The sequence below is a fragment of the Echiichthys vipera genome, assembly GCF_963691815.1.
Source record: "Echiichthys vipera genome assembly, chromosome: 5".
In the NCBI taxonomy this organism is placed as follows: Eukaryota; Metazoa; Chordata; class Actinopteri; order Perciformes; family Trachinidae; genus Echiichthys; species Echiichthys vipera.
Genome location: NC_139830.1, coordinates 29,516,721 through 29,534,879, shown reverse-complemented (window position 1 = coordinate 29,534,879; position 18,159 = coordinate 29,516,721). Strand labels below are relative to the sequence as shown.

General features: G+C 41.0%; 1 protein-coding gene across 1 annotated transcript in view; it reads left to right on the top strand.

Annotated features, from left to right (window-relative positions):
- Positions 1–9,168, top strand: part of LOC310946791 (Na(+)/H(+) exchange regulatory cofactor NHE-RF3-like) — a gene marked incomplete at its 3' end in the record, with an annotated part of 40,478 nt that extends 31,310 nt beyond the window's left edge. The window contains exons 7-11 of the mRNA XM_083913343.1: positions 1,384–1,520; positions 1,616–1,823; positions 8,204–8,400; positions 8,476–8,593; positions 9,089–9,168. Coding sequence (XP_083769469.1) covers positions 1,384–1,520; positions 1,616–1,823; positions 8,204–8,400; positions 8,476–8,593; positions 9,089–9,168 — 740 coding nt within the window. The remainder of the gene's footprint in view (positions 1–1,383; positions 1,521–1,615; positions 1,824–8,203; positions 8,401–8,475; positions 8,594–9,088) is intronic.
- Between the last annotated feature and the right edge of the window lie 8,991 nt (positions 9,169–18,159).

Genomic DNA, 18,159 nt, shown 5'->3' with positions numbered 1-18,159 from the left:
GCTCAACACAAAACCATTGACCATTGACCATGGACAGACATATTGTACTTTAAGTACATTGGTCAGTTAAATGTTCCATTCCAAGATCCATTCCCTTGGATCCTTCACACTTAAAGAAAATCATCTCACACAATGTTATTGTTTCTAAACTCACATGGCGGAAAATTAAGGTTCATAAAAACATCCCCTTCTACTCAGTATGATCAAAACAGGGTTGTACAAATAATCCATATGTCGGTCTCTGTATCAAACATGACGCTTCAGGCTTTCAAGAAATAGTTCCATCATGTAACTCCCCCTGAAACCACAAACTGTAAAAATGTAGAGGTGTTGGCTTGTGTGTTTTTTAACATTGGAAAGAGCCAGGCTTACTGTTTCCACCTGCTTTCACTTTTATACTAAGCTAGACTAACCACATACTGACTCCAGCTCTGCACTTAACCTACTGTACATGTATAGCCAAATGCTAGTCGCTAAGCTTGAATCTTAAAACAAACAACGTACTCCTTTTTTTAAAGTGGGAGACACACTGATGTAAAAACACGTTGTGACGTTGTGAGTATGTTACCAAGCCTCAATAAAGACAGCCCTAGCAAGTAAAATGAGCTTTTAAGTGGCTAATTCTAAGATTAATGGATTAATTAGTTCATTTAAAGTTTGCTTTAAGTTAACTCTAAAACTGTCCTGGACTATTCTAGCAGCTAGTTTAGGAAGTAAGCCTTGCTACAGGAATCAGACCACTAGTCCCACTGCCTCGGCCTCCTGCTGTGCTTATTGACTCTGCTGAGTCAGAGTTCACCTTGGTAGGGCAGTGCCAAGTGCCTCACGCTTGGATTGATTGAATTGTATACAGGCCAAGAGGAGTGGCTCTGCAGGAGTATGCAGTTCAACTGAAGCAGGTAGCTGAAAGTTGGGGACCTCCAGTATCTTTGAATTTCCTTTGGGGTTCACTTGGCTGATTGAGCTTCCTGGACGAAGCAGCAGCATTAGCCTTGTGCAGATGGTGTGGTCATAATTGACTAGCTGTGCTGCCCATCTCTGCTCAACATCCCCAGTGCAGCTGTCTGTAACTGGGACAGTGGGATATTATCTGCGACTACAGTAACATTGACATCAAGCAACTACTCTTAAAACTTTTCAGTCATTGCCAAGATTGACTTCAACTTGAAATAATTGTATGTCCCAGGCCTTCCCTAATCTAATGATGTATTAGATGAGTGTAGAAAAGGGCTAGGACTAGACACGCATATTGCTTCTCGCAACTCCTTTGGGGCCATGAAATGTTAATTGGTGTTGCTTATAATTCACTATGATTGGTGTTATTGTAACTTAAATGTTCAAAATATAGTATATGGTATTCTATTTTATTCTATGTGCCATCAGGTCAGAAGGGCCAGCATATTGTGAGCACAGCGACGGATGGTCCAGCAGAAAAAGCTGGTGTCTGCTCTGGAGACAAACTGATCTGGATCAACGGAGCCATGGTGTCAACACTCACACACTCCACTCTCAACAGAATTGTATGAACCTACCTACCTACCTTTCCTCAGTCAGATCTAACTTGTGTGTTTTGTTCGACTGAATGTGTGACTCCTGCAGTGTGTTTGGTTCTCAGCTGAAGAAGAGTGGGAACTCAGTGACGGTGCTGGTCATTGACCGTGAGAGTGAGTCTTGCAATGTCAGGAGGAAGATGCCCATCCTGCCTGTGGTGGCAGAATGCTGCAGCCTCCCCCACACTGCAAAAACTATGCATCTGGTTAAAGGACACGATGGATATGGCTTCCTGCTGAGACAAGAGAAGCTGGCAGGCACTCAACAGATAGGTGAAAGATACACTGATGCACACACATACACAAAGACAAATGGTGCCATGTAAACTTAATATAACATAAAGTTCTACTGCACACAGGCTTCACCCTTTACTGGACTTTATGGGTAATACTTTCCTCCAATAAACAGCACACATGCATTCATTGAAATTTGCATAGACGTTTCCGATCTATCAAGATATGTCTTCCTGAATAAGTGCAGAACCAACTGTATATAAGTCAAGTACACGCAACTGTCTGCCATCCTTTTTCTCTCAGCAAACAGTGATTTCCCGCTGATTACTTTCTCCAAGGATGGAGTCACTGCTTTAGAAGCTTGTCAGTGTCATTGTGGCCTCATCACCGGCATGGACCTTCATGCCTCAGCGCAGAACGCGCAGAGAGCAGTGACCAGCAGCCATCAGCCTGCGAGTCCTGCCAAGTGATGCCAAAACTTAGATGCAGCAGCGGTGAGATCACTTCCATTGCTACAATGGGATGCTTCTCCTTCTCCTTCCGGGAATAATTTAACCCACTATGGGCCAGAGCGGGGATACATGTGTCTATTTTTCCCTCACCTTTCTCCACACAGGAGACAAGGGGGTTAAACACTATGACACTATGTCAGCTGCCGCATCTGTCAAGCCGGTAATGATGTGTTCATGGACCTCATCACCGGCTCTGCCCTTTTATCTAAGCTCTGTGTCCATTCATGATGTTGTCAGACAGCACACCTCACCTGGTATAGCAGCTTTAATAAACAAATATGTCCCCTATTGTGGCAATTGTCACCATGCTGTAGTGGACTGAAGTATGGGTTAGCAGTGAGGCATCAGGTCGCATTATCTCTATCTACATCTGGAGATGATATACCTCACTATGGATTAACATTAACACAAAGCAGGGGGAACATGTGTCTATTTTTCCCTCATCACATGGGAGGTGGGAGGTATTTAACACAATGACACACTCAGCTGCTGCTTCTTTTACTGACAAACTGGTGGTGATTTGCAATGTTTGACGGATAGTTGGATAGAGGGCTGTCTCATTCCATGCTTAAGGTGTATACAGCAGCCTTCTTTTCTTGCCATGAGGGCTTTGGCCACAGTTAAGTCTTTTTGCCACCCTCTTGTGAAGCGGTTGGTGAAGGAGCCCTTTGAGCCTCTGGAGAACTCCTCACAGAAGGTGTTGATATTTAAGACTACTTTGCTGCTTGGACTGACTAAAAGACTGCATGAACAAACTGCCCTGTTAGTGCAACCCATTTGCTTGCTGCTTCATGGTCAGAGCTTGTGTGGTTGGGTCGATATTATGTTGCAACAGGGTGGTCATTCAACAGGATTAACCCACTGTACCCATGGAGTCCAGTACAGGGTGGTGCTAGTTTGATATAGAATGAGATTCTACGACAATTAAATAGATGAAAAAAATACTACGATTTTGTAACCCCAGTTCTCTTAGCACAGTCGGCGCCCTCTACCTAGGGGACCTGTTGGTCTTATGCCCCTCACTGGGTGTAGGATAGCAGCTTTTTTGCAAATTTCAGTGGATGAATGGGTGCTTGGTACTGAAGTATTACCCATAGAGTCCAGTAGAGGGCTCTACCTGTGCTAATATAACCTAGGTTACAATATTGTAATATTGTAATATTGTAATATTGTAAACAATATTGTAATATTGTAACCTAATTCAGGTTTCACTAAGGTAGTGAAGAACTGAGAAAACAAAAGCATTGTTTGAAGTCTGTTCGAAACAACTTCAGCAGTCAGCAGTTTTTCAAATCTGTTTACCTGGAGTCAGATGCATAAAACTGTGCAGGGGTATTAACCACATTCTTTTCAAGAAAAGTCAATTCAGTAGAACATTGCCCCTCTAGTGCAATTGTCTATAAGCTTTTCATCAGACTTCTATCAGGTTTATAAAACCATGCATACACATGGTTCTATATTACAAATATCAAATATTGTAGAAATTCAGATTCAAACTTATCCCGAGCAAGCTATATTTGAAACGTCAAAAATCGTAAACCCCTTGCTGTCTAATATGGGAAACACTATTCGACAGGGGAACGACTTTGACACCAGTCAATATAATGGGCTAACAAAAGAAAAATTAACTGAAACTGAAATCCCTATTTGAAACTTGAGATTGTGTCCTCTTGAAGCCATCTTTCACCTCATGTATAATTTCTGTCAGAATTGCATCTGCAATGTACATATACAGTGGGGATCAAAATCATCAAAACAAAGTATTAATACTTGATTTTATTCTGAAATATAGTTATTCTTTATTGTTCATAATTGATAGAATATCTGCTGTGACTATACCACTGCTGTACTAGTATGTTTTTTTAAATAACCAAGGTACTTCAACAAAAACCTTTATTTTGTGAAAAAAGTAGTGATCAAAAACAGTAACCACTGTGTCAGAATTCAACAATCAAAGATTTAAACAATGTTTTCTTCGGGTTATAGGATTCAAAAATGGATAGGAAGTATAGAGGCCACAGCTTTGAATGACTTCAGCACAGCTGCGCCCACAGGAAATCACTAGTTTCTCACACTGCTCTGGTTTGATCTTGGTCCATTCTTCTTGCAGTCTCTTCCACAGATCGGTAATTGCAGAGTGGGTTTTCAATCCAAATTGTCTTAAACGATGAGACACGTGTGCAGAGACAGATCCTTGCCCTGTTCAGAACTAAACTAGAGACCAACTCCAGCTGCAGGGTTGAACTGATTCCCTGTTAAGAGTCTTCTCATAATCCTGTCCTCTCGTGCACTTGTTTTGTGGGATGACCGGCCTTTTTGAGGGACTCAAATTAATTTTTGTTCTTGTAAAGTTTCAATCTTCTTGAAATCACAGACTGTGGATGCCCAACCTCTCTCTGATGGCTGAGAGGGTCATCCCGTTGGCCTTCATCTGGACAACCTGCTGTCTCAGGGTTTCAGTCTCCTTAGAGCAGCTGCCATCTTACAAAGTAACCAGGAGAGCTGCAGATAAATAGGGTGTGTCGAACAATGAAGTCAATTGTCACCAGGTGCCAGATTGACACCAATTTCTGGGAGGGATCTGAAAGTGTACTCTAATTTTGTGCCCTGTAGTTTGCTTCTAGAGATGGGTTGATAGAAAACCCCTGGCAAGTAAATCCTTGGGTCTTGTCACTCCTTGGGTGACAAGCTCAATGGAGATGAGATGGGCTGATAAGAAAACAAGATATTTTTTATATACATTGAAAATTCACTCCAAAACAGCTGATATACTGTAGATAGGTGTCTTTGGGTTAATTATAAATAGCAAAATATCATCGACATAAAAGGATGTGATATCTTTCACCAACTGACACCAAGCCCTTTTAACACAGCCTGTTCAAGGCAGGAATGTTGCTCCATTAATCCGCCCCAATGTGACATGTAGTTCTCACTAAATAAAAATAGTAGCAATAATGAGAATTAGTAGTATTCTTATTATTAGTATTATTAATAATATTAGTTAATTATTAGTATAATTAATATTATCATTATTATTTATATTTGTGTTATAATTATTATTATTATATATAAAAATGGGAGGGGCAAATGACCAAATGTCCCAAAGGAGACCAATGAGAGAGGGATTTGCAGTACAGTCACAGGGGATTTTACTTTTGAACTGTCTGAGGTTTCATCCAATGGTTGTTAGTGTCAGTCAGCCATGCCAGACGATTGCGACATCTCCACCGTTTTCGACAATTATCAGGCAAGGGCAAACTTCACAGTAAGTTGCTGATAACTGCCAGTAATCATGGGCAGGGCCGATAATCTGGGTTTTAATGCAGTGTTCTGTACAAAAGGTAGGAACATAAAATGAAGCGACAGTGTTGTTACGTCGTAAAGCTGCAATTGGAGGTATTTACAGAGTCATCTGTGTAACACGGATAGTCGGTATGGTGGGACTTCATGCACGCACACACACACACACACACACACACACACACACACACACACACAAGCACACACACACACACACACATGCACGCACGCACACACACACACACACACACTAGATGCGTGCTGTGTTATCTCCAGAATGCCAGCACCTTATTCCAAATCTCACTCTGGGGCAACATTATGCTGCTGTTGTTTGATTCAGTTTTTTAGTTAAATAATTGTTTATTATTATTATTATTATTATTATTATTATTATTATTATTATTATTATATTATATCTTATAATATTATAATTGTTATTTACAATATTATAGTATTTAAATTACAATATTTTTAGCATTTATATTGTCATATTAGAATATTATATCATTAAATACATATTTTTTTAATAATGATTTTCTTTTTCCATTTTAATAGGGAGTGGTGGGGTGTTTACCTATGGTCAAAAGGATCAAATAGCACCCGCTTTCAACTCAAAAAGAAATGGAATTGGAAATTCAATTCGATTCAATTCAAATTATAACAAAAGTTATATCAAGACACTTTACATATAAATTAGCCTAGATCTAGACCACACTGTGACTTACATATGATTTATAGAGACCCAACAATCCCCCAATGAGTTGCAGCAAGTCCCACTATTTTTAATAATATTAATAATAATAATGATAAAATACACCCAGCAATCTTGTGCAGACAGCGGCAACAAAAACCTTCATGGAGTTCCAAATAGTTTCTCCTACACAACCGGTATCTGTTATTATAGGGTCTCAGAATATTTATGATTTGTCCAACTAAAGCACATGAGACACATAAATGAGACGGAGAGTCCTTGAATCAGTATTGGAACTCCAGTCCACTTGTGTCCAGTAATGCACCGGTAATGGACTTTTTACCTGCAGTGTTTACATCTTTTTCAGCTCACCTCTTTTGTCTACTTCAGATCCAAAATGCAGAGCAGTTTTAGTTTACTTTGACTCAGCCCTCATCATCTTATTACTAGGGATGCACTGATCTGATGTGTAGGGACTCTTATCATGCTACTGAAGAGGTTTGGTGTTATTCTGAGCAGCATTAGTGGTTACAAAAGCTGTTTTAATGTCTTCACTCTAGTGCCCCAAGTTAATCAGTGTTATCCATGTCCAGCTGTTAGCGATTCTACCGGATTCTCCATTAATAGTCCATACACGGAAAAAAACTGTCTTGATGTCTTATTTGATGAATGTAAGTGCCGAAAAAGACCATGGGATGATTACACTTTAAGATCGGATATCAGTCCCCATATTGACAAATATGTAATAACCAGGTAATTTAAATTTGGATCGGGTATGGGATTATTAACCAGATCCATGGACGATCCATTAAATGGTTGCAAGTGGCGCTTGTGCAGCATGCCGATTAGCTCACAGCCAACACCAGCAACAACATGCAGCGAGCAAAGACTCAGCTGTATGGAGGTATTTCACCTAGTTCAGTGAACTGAAATACAGAAATAAAAATACAAATGTACAAATTATAATGTGTTAACAGTACTGGAACAATAGCCTGTGCTACAATTTTCATTCATTAACATTTACGAAAAATTGCTAACTTAACATTGAAAATGCCATAGACGGGCTAGCAGCTGAGAAAAATAACAGCAAAAGGTAAAACCAAAGCTTTGCCTTGTATACTCCATAAGATTTTCATCTATTTAATTGTCTTTAAAGTTACTATCTATCCAACAGTGAGCTAAAACAATGGTGATTGATCATGTGACCCACACATAGGACTCAATGTCACCCGCTCTGGCCCCTGGGATACATTTCCCTGTGGTTGCTGGTGTCACTTCTTCTCAGAATAAAGCTTCCTATAACCAGACTTTGTTTCTCGGCAGGAGTGTCACTGAGTGGGGAAAACTTCTTTGAAACATGAACGGATAGGTGCTTAGCCATGGGCCTTGGCTTAAAACTATGCCATCTTTGAACAACAATTACCAAGGGTCCTGGGTACTCGTGGTAGCTAGGGGGTGGCTAGAAGAAGTCGGTCCTATTGCCTAAAGGTGGCTGGCCAGCTACAGTAGCGTACAAGTGACTTTCCATGGTGCAGAGCTGTGCTTATAATTCACTAAGCCTCACCTCTGTTACAAATACATGACAATTATTACATTTACCATTATTACTAAAGGAGGCAGGTAAATGGCTAAATGTAAGACACTCTGCGCAAGAGAGCAGGAGAGAGAGTGAGAGAAGCCATCACCAGCTATGAAGCTAACTGCTAAGCTAAAGTGGTGAGAAAGTCTTTGAAAATAGAAGAGCCCCCCATGACTCCAGCCAATCAAAGCCTTAGCAACTATAGGACCTGTGCTGGTCTAAAATAATGTACATTAAACTTTACTCAAAACCATTTTGATGCTTTTCTCCTAGTAATAACCAGGTAATTTAAATCTCTCTGAACTATTATTTCTCATCCTATCCTGCTGTGACACAGTTCATGTGCTAAGAGAGGTGGATCTAGGAAGTCCGGCTGAGGGGGCAGGAATGGAGGATGGAGACCTGCTGCTAGCTGTCAATGGGAAACCTGTTGAGTCTATGGAGCATGAGGACATTGTCAAACAGATTAGAAAGAGTGGTGATAAAGTCATCCTCACCTCTATATCTATACCAGGAAGAGACTTTTACAGAGAGGTAAGTTCTACCAATACGTTCACACAACTACAGCTGGACTCATGCCTACAAGTGTTTTCTGTTGTTTTTCTGCAGCTGGGCATTTCTCCCCTGTTGTTCCATGACACATGTACACTCCAGGATAGCAGGCAGCAGGCTGTCTCCCACTGCACCACGAACCAGAGCAAAACCCCTCTGAGACATGAAGATCGATGTCTTACATATCCCACAATGTATGTTCATGACCGAGAGGAGACATGCTCTGTTTTTCACTCAGACTGTGTCCCAATCAGTCAGGTACTTTAAGCACACAGGTATGATCATACTGTTCATGACAGTTTATATACTGTGACCCTGGCTGACACAAATACTGTTATTACCCACCTCTGGCCAGATACAATTCACATCTATGTTGGGAACAGGTAGGAGCTGTTTGCATTTTTAGCAATCATCAAAGATAAGTATTAATATTAATTAAAATTTTAATATCAATACAAATTATTAACATGAATTAATAATACCACCCTAGACTCAGGGAACAATTCACAGATTGGTCTAAGATCACATATGGAGCTTGAAAAGAGGTACAGCAAATGTGTAGCATTTTAAGTAATTTAATACCTCAAATCAACATCTTCATTCATAAATAAGTCCTCAGTGGTGAGGTGAGCCCCCTTCTGCTTTTACCTCTCTTTACTGTTCTTTGCAGCCCAGTTGGGGTCCTTTCTCTTTATCCAAATCCGCCTGCTGCTTCGCTCTGCTGCCTCTGACAGTGATTTGCTTTTCTGAGGGCCTGTCCCCAAACTCCCACTGCCTTCAGGAGCCTGGCTATGGATGTGGTCATAAATCCTCTACACCCAACCTCTACCAGGAGCACCTGTGTACGCCAGTCTTGTTGAGCCTTACCTTTCTTTGCTTTTTTCATTCATACGCTTCACTCACTGCAGCCTCCCACAGTACAGTTAGCTCCACAAACGGGGACTTTTGAGATTGACCACAAAATAAGATCCGGCCTGAGGAAATCGCACTGGCCCAGATCTTCCTGTCTGCAAGGGTCGCTGTAGGTGTCGTGGAGATGCAGGTCTATTACCTCCTTGCAGCAGTCCAGGTTCCCATCCCGTTTCTGCCCCAGTAGCTGCTTCGTGAAGCCAAAGGGGTTGGCGATGAGGGGACATCCAGCACACTTCCTGGATCTCTCTCTCTGACGCCTCCGGTGCCACTCAGCTCTGCGCAGGGTCATCAGCCTTTTCCTCAAGATGGCGCGCAGCCCTGCCATTCCTGGCCCGGCTCCTCCTGCGTCTCATCAGATGTGTTATCTGTGCGCTGTGACATGTTCTCCTCCACCAAACACTTCATCCTGGCCTGATGAATCTTGAGGCCACGGCTGTTTTTGCAGATGTTCCCGCATCTGCATATCGCGGTCGTTGTCATTTGTCCATCGCAATTGGTCGGTATTCTTAGTTCCGTCAGATTGGGGTGCTCATCCTCCTCCCCTCTCGGGCTCCCCTGGGGGTATTTTTCCATGAGTCGATCTGTAGCTTACTGATGGGTTTCCTCCTCTTGGAGGAAGCAGTTTGGGCTGCCAACCCTCACCGCCCAGGTTCCAGGCTGCCAACTGTCTCTCCAGTAGTCACCAGTCTTTTCCTGGTCGTCAGCCAGCCTCTTCGTGGTTGTCACTGGTTACGCCAGAATAGTTAGTTCTTGAATACATCAGTCCTCTGATGCACCTGAACACATCATCAGTGTGTGTGATGTTACCTGAGATCATCAGATGTTACAGGTCTTTCAAACGTCAGACATCCTACTCAGGCGACCCAGCCACGGGTGATCAAACCGGGCTTGTGTTCAAGTGGCATTCACTTTTCCCCATGGCCATCTCGAGGCTTTCTCAGCTGCTTCTGTGATGTTCTTGATGGCTCTGCTCCTTGCTGTTCCTGTGATGCCAAGGGCACTTAGGGCTTTGTGTGAAAAAGAAGTGTGGGCCAGAGAGCTACACCAGGTCCACCTCCTCAGCCCAATCATTTTCCATGTAAAAATAAATATTCAGTTTTTACAATCAGTCATTCTTGCCATAAAAAATATGACATCTCTTTTCCTAAAAATATATATTTGAACCAGTCAATGTCTTAAAAAATATTCCATATCTAACCAAAATAATTAAACAACTATAAACCATAACAACTTTAACCAAACATTCAAGGCAGTGTGGACAACTCAGATGATGTCATGTGATATTTGCATATCAAATAAGCACCGCACGTGTACTCCTGTTATTCGTCTCAATCAGTGGAGAAGCAAAGGAGGAGCTTGTGTGTGCAGCGACAAACTATTTTTTAAAAAAGGACTGCTCGCAACTCAGTTCCCATCGTTCGTGTTAAAGATTAGTTCAATAGATTAGGTTCATTCATAAACGTTACATGTCTTGTTCCTTTAATATGGTGAATATCAAGGACACAAACTCCGGTTTGGAGACCTAAGGGACTGTAAAAGCATCAGAGGATTGTGATCTGTATGAACCACTACGGGTGCCCCTCCTGCCATATACACCTCAAATCGTGTAATGGCCAAACAAGTGCCAAAGTATCCTACTCTATAACAGAAGAGATAAGTTGGTGGTGATTAAACCTTTTCAAAATGAAGCTGACTAGCCTCACAAACACAGAAATGTTTGTCTTCTGCTATATTAATGGTCTCAATGTTGAGTACAGTGCCTTTAGTACTGTTTACAATCAGTAATAAGTGCTTTAGTCTAACCAAAGACTTATAAATGACTTGATGATTTATTACATTTTGACTGATAAAGGTTTATAGATACTTACAACACATGTGTTATGTCACACCGCGGTGAGGAATGTCCTGTCTTGGGTTTTTTGTCTTGTGAATTTCATGGTTTTATTTTGAAAAGTAACTCTCCTCTCGTTTCAGGTCACTTGCCCTTCCTCTTGTGTCACCGGTCTGGTGTCTCCCCCAATCCCTGATTGTTTCCACCTGTGCTCCCTTCCCCGGTGTATATATTGTCTTTGTCTTCCCCTGTCTCGTCGCCAGAGTATTTCGTCGTGTCATTAAGCTCCAGCATTTCACAGCCTTGCCACAGAGTTGCCTTGTAAATTGATAAGTATTGCCTTGCTTGTTTTTCTGTTTCCTTATATACCTCTGACAAAGAGTGATTTTGATTTTGATAAAGTTTTTAGTCAGTTGCGAACCCCTTTTGTTTTCTAGATAGCCATAGCCCTTTTGTTTTGTTCCCCCCTCCTTGTGGAGCGCTTTGATTTTGTAATTATTCTCAGCACAGTGAAGAGTAGATAATTTTATAGCCTTTTGTCCTTTTCCTCCTCGAGAGTGATTTTCTGTTGTAACGTTTCTTAGTTTATTCATTATTAGACTAGTGTAGAGTTTTTGGTTTCTCCTCCTTCGGGAGCGAATTTCAGTTTCTAGCCCTGTTTATTGTTTTCTTGTCTATCCTCTGTCTGTTGACGAGGTAGAGTTTAAAGCCGTTTTGTTGTCACTTCCTCTGAAGGAGATACAAGTGCTTCAGAATAAAAGCCTGTCATACTCGTTCTCTGACTGCATCTGGGTCCTAATTTCGCCAGCCCTGACATGTTACATGTTAACAAATCCCTCATAACTAATTTACAGACATTTATAAATGTTTTGTTGATGTAGGTCAGCTTATAAATGACTTGTAAAGTCTTACCGATGTTATTACTTTTGTGTCTCTTTAATACCTACTTTATTGATTTGTTTCTCTGTAAAGCATTTTGAGCTGCATTTTATGTGCTTTATGAATAACGTGTATTAGTATTAGTAATATTATTATAAATATTATTATGACTCAATTATTTTCAGCTTGTTTTGTGTTTTTCAGCTGTCAGAGAGAACAACTGATGCTTTCTTGTGATCGAAATAAACTGAACACAAATGACATCAGCAGACAGAGCAATAGGTCACAGAAGCATGGGCGCCATAAGGGACGGAAGTTAGGACGACTCCAAGGCCTGTGATCAACTCTAAAATAATAAAACATTGGGGAAATTTGAAATGATTCACCTATCATCAATTTTGGAATATTTTCTAATTAAATATGCTCATAAAAGTTTGGAGTTGATCAAACTCTAATCTTAGTTCGCATCTCAGGATAAGTCAATTCAGGAGTTCAGGATGTGTTAAGCCTGCTTTCTGAAACAGAGCCCCGATGTTCAACATCCAAATCAATAATGAGATCACATGATCTGTCTATTTAACCTTGTAATCTCCAACTGTACATACTGATTTTTTTTTGTTAATTATAAACAATGATTATAATTTTGTGTGAAACAGACTTTATGCTTTAAGTTGTTAAAATATATTTAAAATGTTTAGCATCATATAGATGCTTGACATCTAGAAATGTGCATTTTTAAATAATGAATTGCTATGGTCTGCATGTATTCATTAATATTAAATGTTTTAGCATAAATATGTAGAAAACTATATTTCAATCTCCTCTGTGTGCAGTCTCTCATTCACTGTTATGTCTTACACAAATAGAGTGCTACTCTGCAAAAAATTACAAGCTTAAACTGAAGCTGTCTGTATATAGCTCACCAACTTAGAAGTCAGGAATATGATTTATTTGATTTAATTTTAGATTTGTTTCCAGTGAATATTATTGAGTTTTTATAGTGACTTTGCTGCTCTAGAAACATTAACTTTAAATACATTTTTATTCTTTTTTGAATTTATTCTTTTTTAAATAATGTATTTTTAAAAAAAGTGATTATTAGTAGTGAACATTAAGAGTATCAATACAGGACCTAATCGGTAAGGAGTATCAATAAGAGTAGTAATGTCGATATATTGTATTATTAGTGTTTAATAGAGTCAACACAGTATTACTGGACTTTATCAAGAGGCCACTCAAAATCCATATTTAGTCAGGAGGGAGAAGAGACAGACTGTTAAAGTAGGAAATGAAAGGTTGCCACTTTTTTAATCAAAATGGTGGACCTGAAAATAGCGAAATAGATTTGAACGTGACAGACCAAATGTAAAACATGTAGTTAAAGCTGACAAAGGTATCCCCCACATACAGGTCTTCGAAACAGTTTATACCCAGTCTGCCAAAGTGTGCAAAAGTTGAGTCCAGAGTGGAGGGAGCGAACAGGTGTTTATTCCTAAAAGGCGCTAAGACAGATGCTGAGCAGAATTTAAAATGACAATAGAACTGTATCCAAATCTTTAAAGTGGACAGAATAACAGGGTTTGAGAGGTGGTGGGAAGAAGAGAGGAGCAAACCCGAGGATGAAAGGCATGAATGTGCCAGCCAGTTTCACGACTTTTCAGAGAAAAAAAATAATTTGGGGATTTTGGCAGACCAATAATGATACATAAAATTGGGAAGTGCAAGACCACTAGTCGATCTAGGTCTAGGAAGGATGATTTTACTTAGAATCATGTTTCAGAATCCTTTTTACCGCCATGGTGACTTAGTCGCAACCATGCCATAGTGTGGCCTGATGGACCCCAGCCCTATACATTCAAGCAATCCAAGCTACTCACCACTACTAACTGGGCCATTTGTGTCCTTTGCCAAGTAGTAAAAGATTAACCTTTACAGTTCTCACCTCTCTCCGATTAACAAAACAGTCTGTTGATATTGGCTATGCATCCCTGGCAGAAGACCTTACCAGTTCCACACACTTCAGCACATGCCTTGAGTGATTAGATGACAGGCATGGTGGAACAGGGGGCTGATTGGCACAAGAAATGTTGGCTTAAATTCAGCAAAAAGGCATTTGACGAGTAAGAGAGAACTGACTACAGTACAACAACATGGCACATGGTATGGTTGCAACAAAGTCACCACAGAGAGAGGATTCTGAAACACAAAAAGCACAATGGTATCTTCTTAAAGATTTATTTTGGTTATTCATATCCAGCTCTGTGTCGTGGCAATGTGGGCAGGTTGTGCCAATGAACAATGTTTGGATATCCTCTATGGCCTCATTGTATAGAGCTCAGAGCATCACAGAGGTCGCAGTGATGTGATGTGCAGTGAACGCTGCTGCACTCCGCAGGGATATCTGCCATAGAGGGAAGCCAAGGGGGAAGCTATGGGTAAAGCTAGCTTTGGTTTTATTTTGTTGACATCATAGTGGTGTGAAAGAAATTCTTTCAAGAAATCCAGAGTCGCTGGTGTAAACCGAAATCAGATCTTTTACTGCACTTCATGAAGGAGAGAAGATTCTGAACAGAGGTCTGTCGTGTTGTCTGACAGGCCTTCACATAGCTTCACCATTATACAGGAACATCAAAGACTTATACAAAAGAACCCTCATTAACAACTGAAACTACCACAACTCCCAGTGTCTGTGACCCACAACAGATGTCAACATCTGCAAACCTTTTGTTAAAAGACACTTTTCCACTTCAACACTTGCAAATCTTCTATAGTTGATTCCTCTGAGTTCAATGACCTATTCAGCGTCCACGCACAGTTTGACATTATCATTTGTAGTAAATAAAAAAGAACAAGGCATTTCAGAACTATAACCTAAAATACCCACTAAATAAAATTGATTTCTGACAGTGATAAAGCTACCTGAATCTAAAATGATGACCAACATTCCAATTCTGGAAAATAAGGGCGCACTCACACTGTCCATCTGTACCGTGCCCCGTGCTTTAGGGTCCTTGTCCCCCCCTCCAGGCCCGTTTATACTCACACTACCTGGGCCTCGCGCAAATGCTTCTTGCCTGCCTATACGTCATCACGCCGTAACACGTCACACGCATTGATGACGTCATCGCGATTCGTCGCTTTGTTTACAACTCTTTCCATAGACCTCAGAGTTTTTGTGCGTCTTGTCGACTGTTTTTGAATATTTTCATCCGACCAAATCTGCAGTAAACACTCCACCTCCGCATCACACCAACGTGAACCTCTTGCCGCCATGGTTTTAAATGTCCGCGCTCCTAGGCGCGATACGGTTGCACTCACACTGGTCAAAGGAACTAGACTTTAGCCCTGAAGCGTCCTTGGGCAAGGTACGGATGGACAGTGTGAGTGACTTGGTAGGGCTCAACAAAATATAGAACTCTAAATGGGAGCGTATCTGTTCTATGTTCTTCAGCTCAATATCTTCTAGTCGATCCAACTAATCAAAGCATGGATATACATAATACATAACTGAGCCAGATCCGCCACAAGCACAGAAACACTAACAAGATAAATAACAGCATTTGCCACAGTGAGACTACTGGGTGTCCATTTGCATTTTTTATCCTTTTCTTTTTTCCTACAGTCAACCAATGGGCATCCCTCTATTTTTGTGTTCTTCTAGAGTTCCTGTCACTGCTGGAAGCATGAGGCAGTACCTCCAGCCCAACCAGGTAGTCAAGCTCCTTTAGGGTTGCACATCCATTCATGTGTTCACAAGAAGGTTTGCTGGTCTCAGTCTCAAGAGCATGGAAGAGATACCAGGAGGCTGGCTGCAGAATGGTTATCTGCTTCTTTGTGTGATGAGAAACTGGAGGAGCACTGCCAGAGCCCTACAAAAGGACCATGGTGTGCATGTTTCTGACCAATCTGTCAGAAACAGACTCCATAAGGACGGCATGAGGGCCCAATGTCCTCTACTGGAGGGTCACACAGACCTAACCTGACCCCGCCAGATGAATTGATTCGCATAATTCACATTTGCTCTGCATATCCATCTGGGAACTCTCAGTTGGAGATCATTTGGGAAGAGGCGTAAATACTGGTTGCTGATTGGATAAATCATCTGTCTATTACTACCTATGTTGGTGAGAGACAGGCCAAATCAACCAATCAGATCAACGAAGCGTATGACGTACTAACAGCATTGAGGCAAAGCTCAGGAAGTCAACAACATGTTGGTAAAGGATATATGCTGTTTGTGTAACTTTACGGATCAAAGGCACAATTTCAGGAGCCCACTCCATATTCCAACAGAAGGATCCAAGAAAAAAACGCATCAGCAAGCTGCTTGCTCCATAGCTGCACTCATCTCATCCGTGGAAGCCACCGTTGTTTCCACTGAACAGTCGCTTCTCGTTGCGTCACACTTAAATCCGCCTCCAAACCAACGCTGATTGGTTCAGTCACTTGGGAGACCTTCCCCAAATTTTCTCTGCCGCACATACCAGACTGATCTACGAGAAAATACAATGGAGCTAACACAGACCTCCTTGTCATAGCCAACAGTACCCTGACTGCCGAACCGGGATGAAATCCTCGATTGTAACAGTGATTGTCAGACCTTACACTGGTGCAGTGGGCCCTCAGTTCCTCCTTGTGTAGGGCGATGCCCGGCATCATGTGTGTGTAGGCAGTTCCTGGATGATGAAGGCATTGATTCCATTGACTGGCCCTCTTGTTCCCCTGACCTAAATCCAATTCAGCGCCAATGGAACATTATGTATCTGTGCATTGGACACCGCCAAGTACATGTCACAGACTGTCCAGGCAGGGACGCAGATGAGATTTTTGAACTGGGGAGGACCAGCTGTCAGCAAATGATTTCAACTGAACAAGTTATTTTTGTGTAATTTGGTCTTTACCTAGCACTCAGGTAGTTACTTTGGTAATAGCCTATGGGTCGATGGTTTGCACTAAAAAGCCATTGGAGAATCTTATTTGAAATTATGGATAAACAACAATGATCACTGTTAAAGAAAGGCCGACGTGATCAACACAAGCCATGTATGATGAAACCGTTATTTGTCTGGAATGACACAAAAACTTCATGATCTATGCATAATATGTTATTTGTGTATAAACTCAGAAGTGTAAACAACAGCATATAAACATAAATAAAACTAAGTATGTATACTGTAAATAAAATTCATATTTTAAATGATAGAAGTAGTACTATGAGGAATTCCCTATAGTGCAGCCAAACAAATTTACTGTCATCATGAATTCAGGAGGATAATGTTAACGTTTTAAATCTTATAAAGCAGTTGCTTATTTAAATAACATTATACATAAAATATTATAAAAAAAGCATTAAAGCTATTCAACTACGGCCTAAAAAGACTTTTATTTTGCGTTTTGGCTACCTCAGGTATTTATTATTTTTGAGTATTAATGTCAGAATAGATTCTCAACATTACAAAACGATTAGCTGCCACATCTGGGAAAGTCAACAGGCGTAGAATCCAGTATGATCGCCTACTTACATTGTTTGATTTTTGAAAATACGCTCTGATTGTTTTTTTGTTTCTTATTGAATTGAAATCACCCGCTCTGTCATAGTAGACAGTGATCTGATCACTGCAACAACAGGCACAGGCGCAGCTACCAGTTCCTCTTTAGGACCCTGGGGACTGAGAGACGTTATGGTGTGTTCAATTTACACTGAAAGTCAAAATTTGGGAGTTGAGTGTACCCAGCGCTTCCCAGCCTCCCAAATGTACAACAAAACATGTAACTACTATTTAGGTGAGTAGCAGATAGCATTGATTATATATCTGGCTGGTGAGATTAATGCGACTTTCAGAGTTGGAGATCCGACTTCACAAGCATGGGGGGTTCTGATTCAAATTCTGACTTTGAGCTCGGAAATTCTGACATTCGTGCACAGCTGGAACGCACCATTAGTCATGGCAAACAAACACCAGGCTCTCAATGCGCGCTGCAATGTACATTAGTCTAACTTAAGGAACATTAATACTCCGTTTGTCGCCTTATGTTGGGAAAGTGGGGGGACACTATGAATCTAGGTCCATCTCTGCTCATGTGTCCAGGAGCTCACTGATGCCCTGAAACAGGTCTGG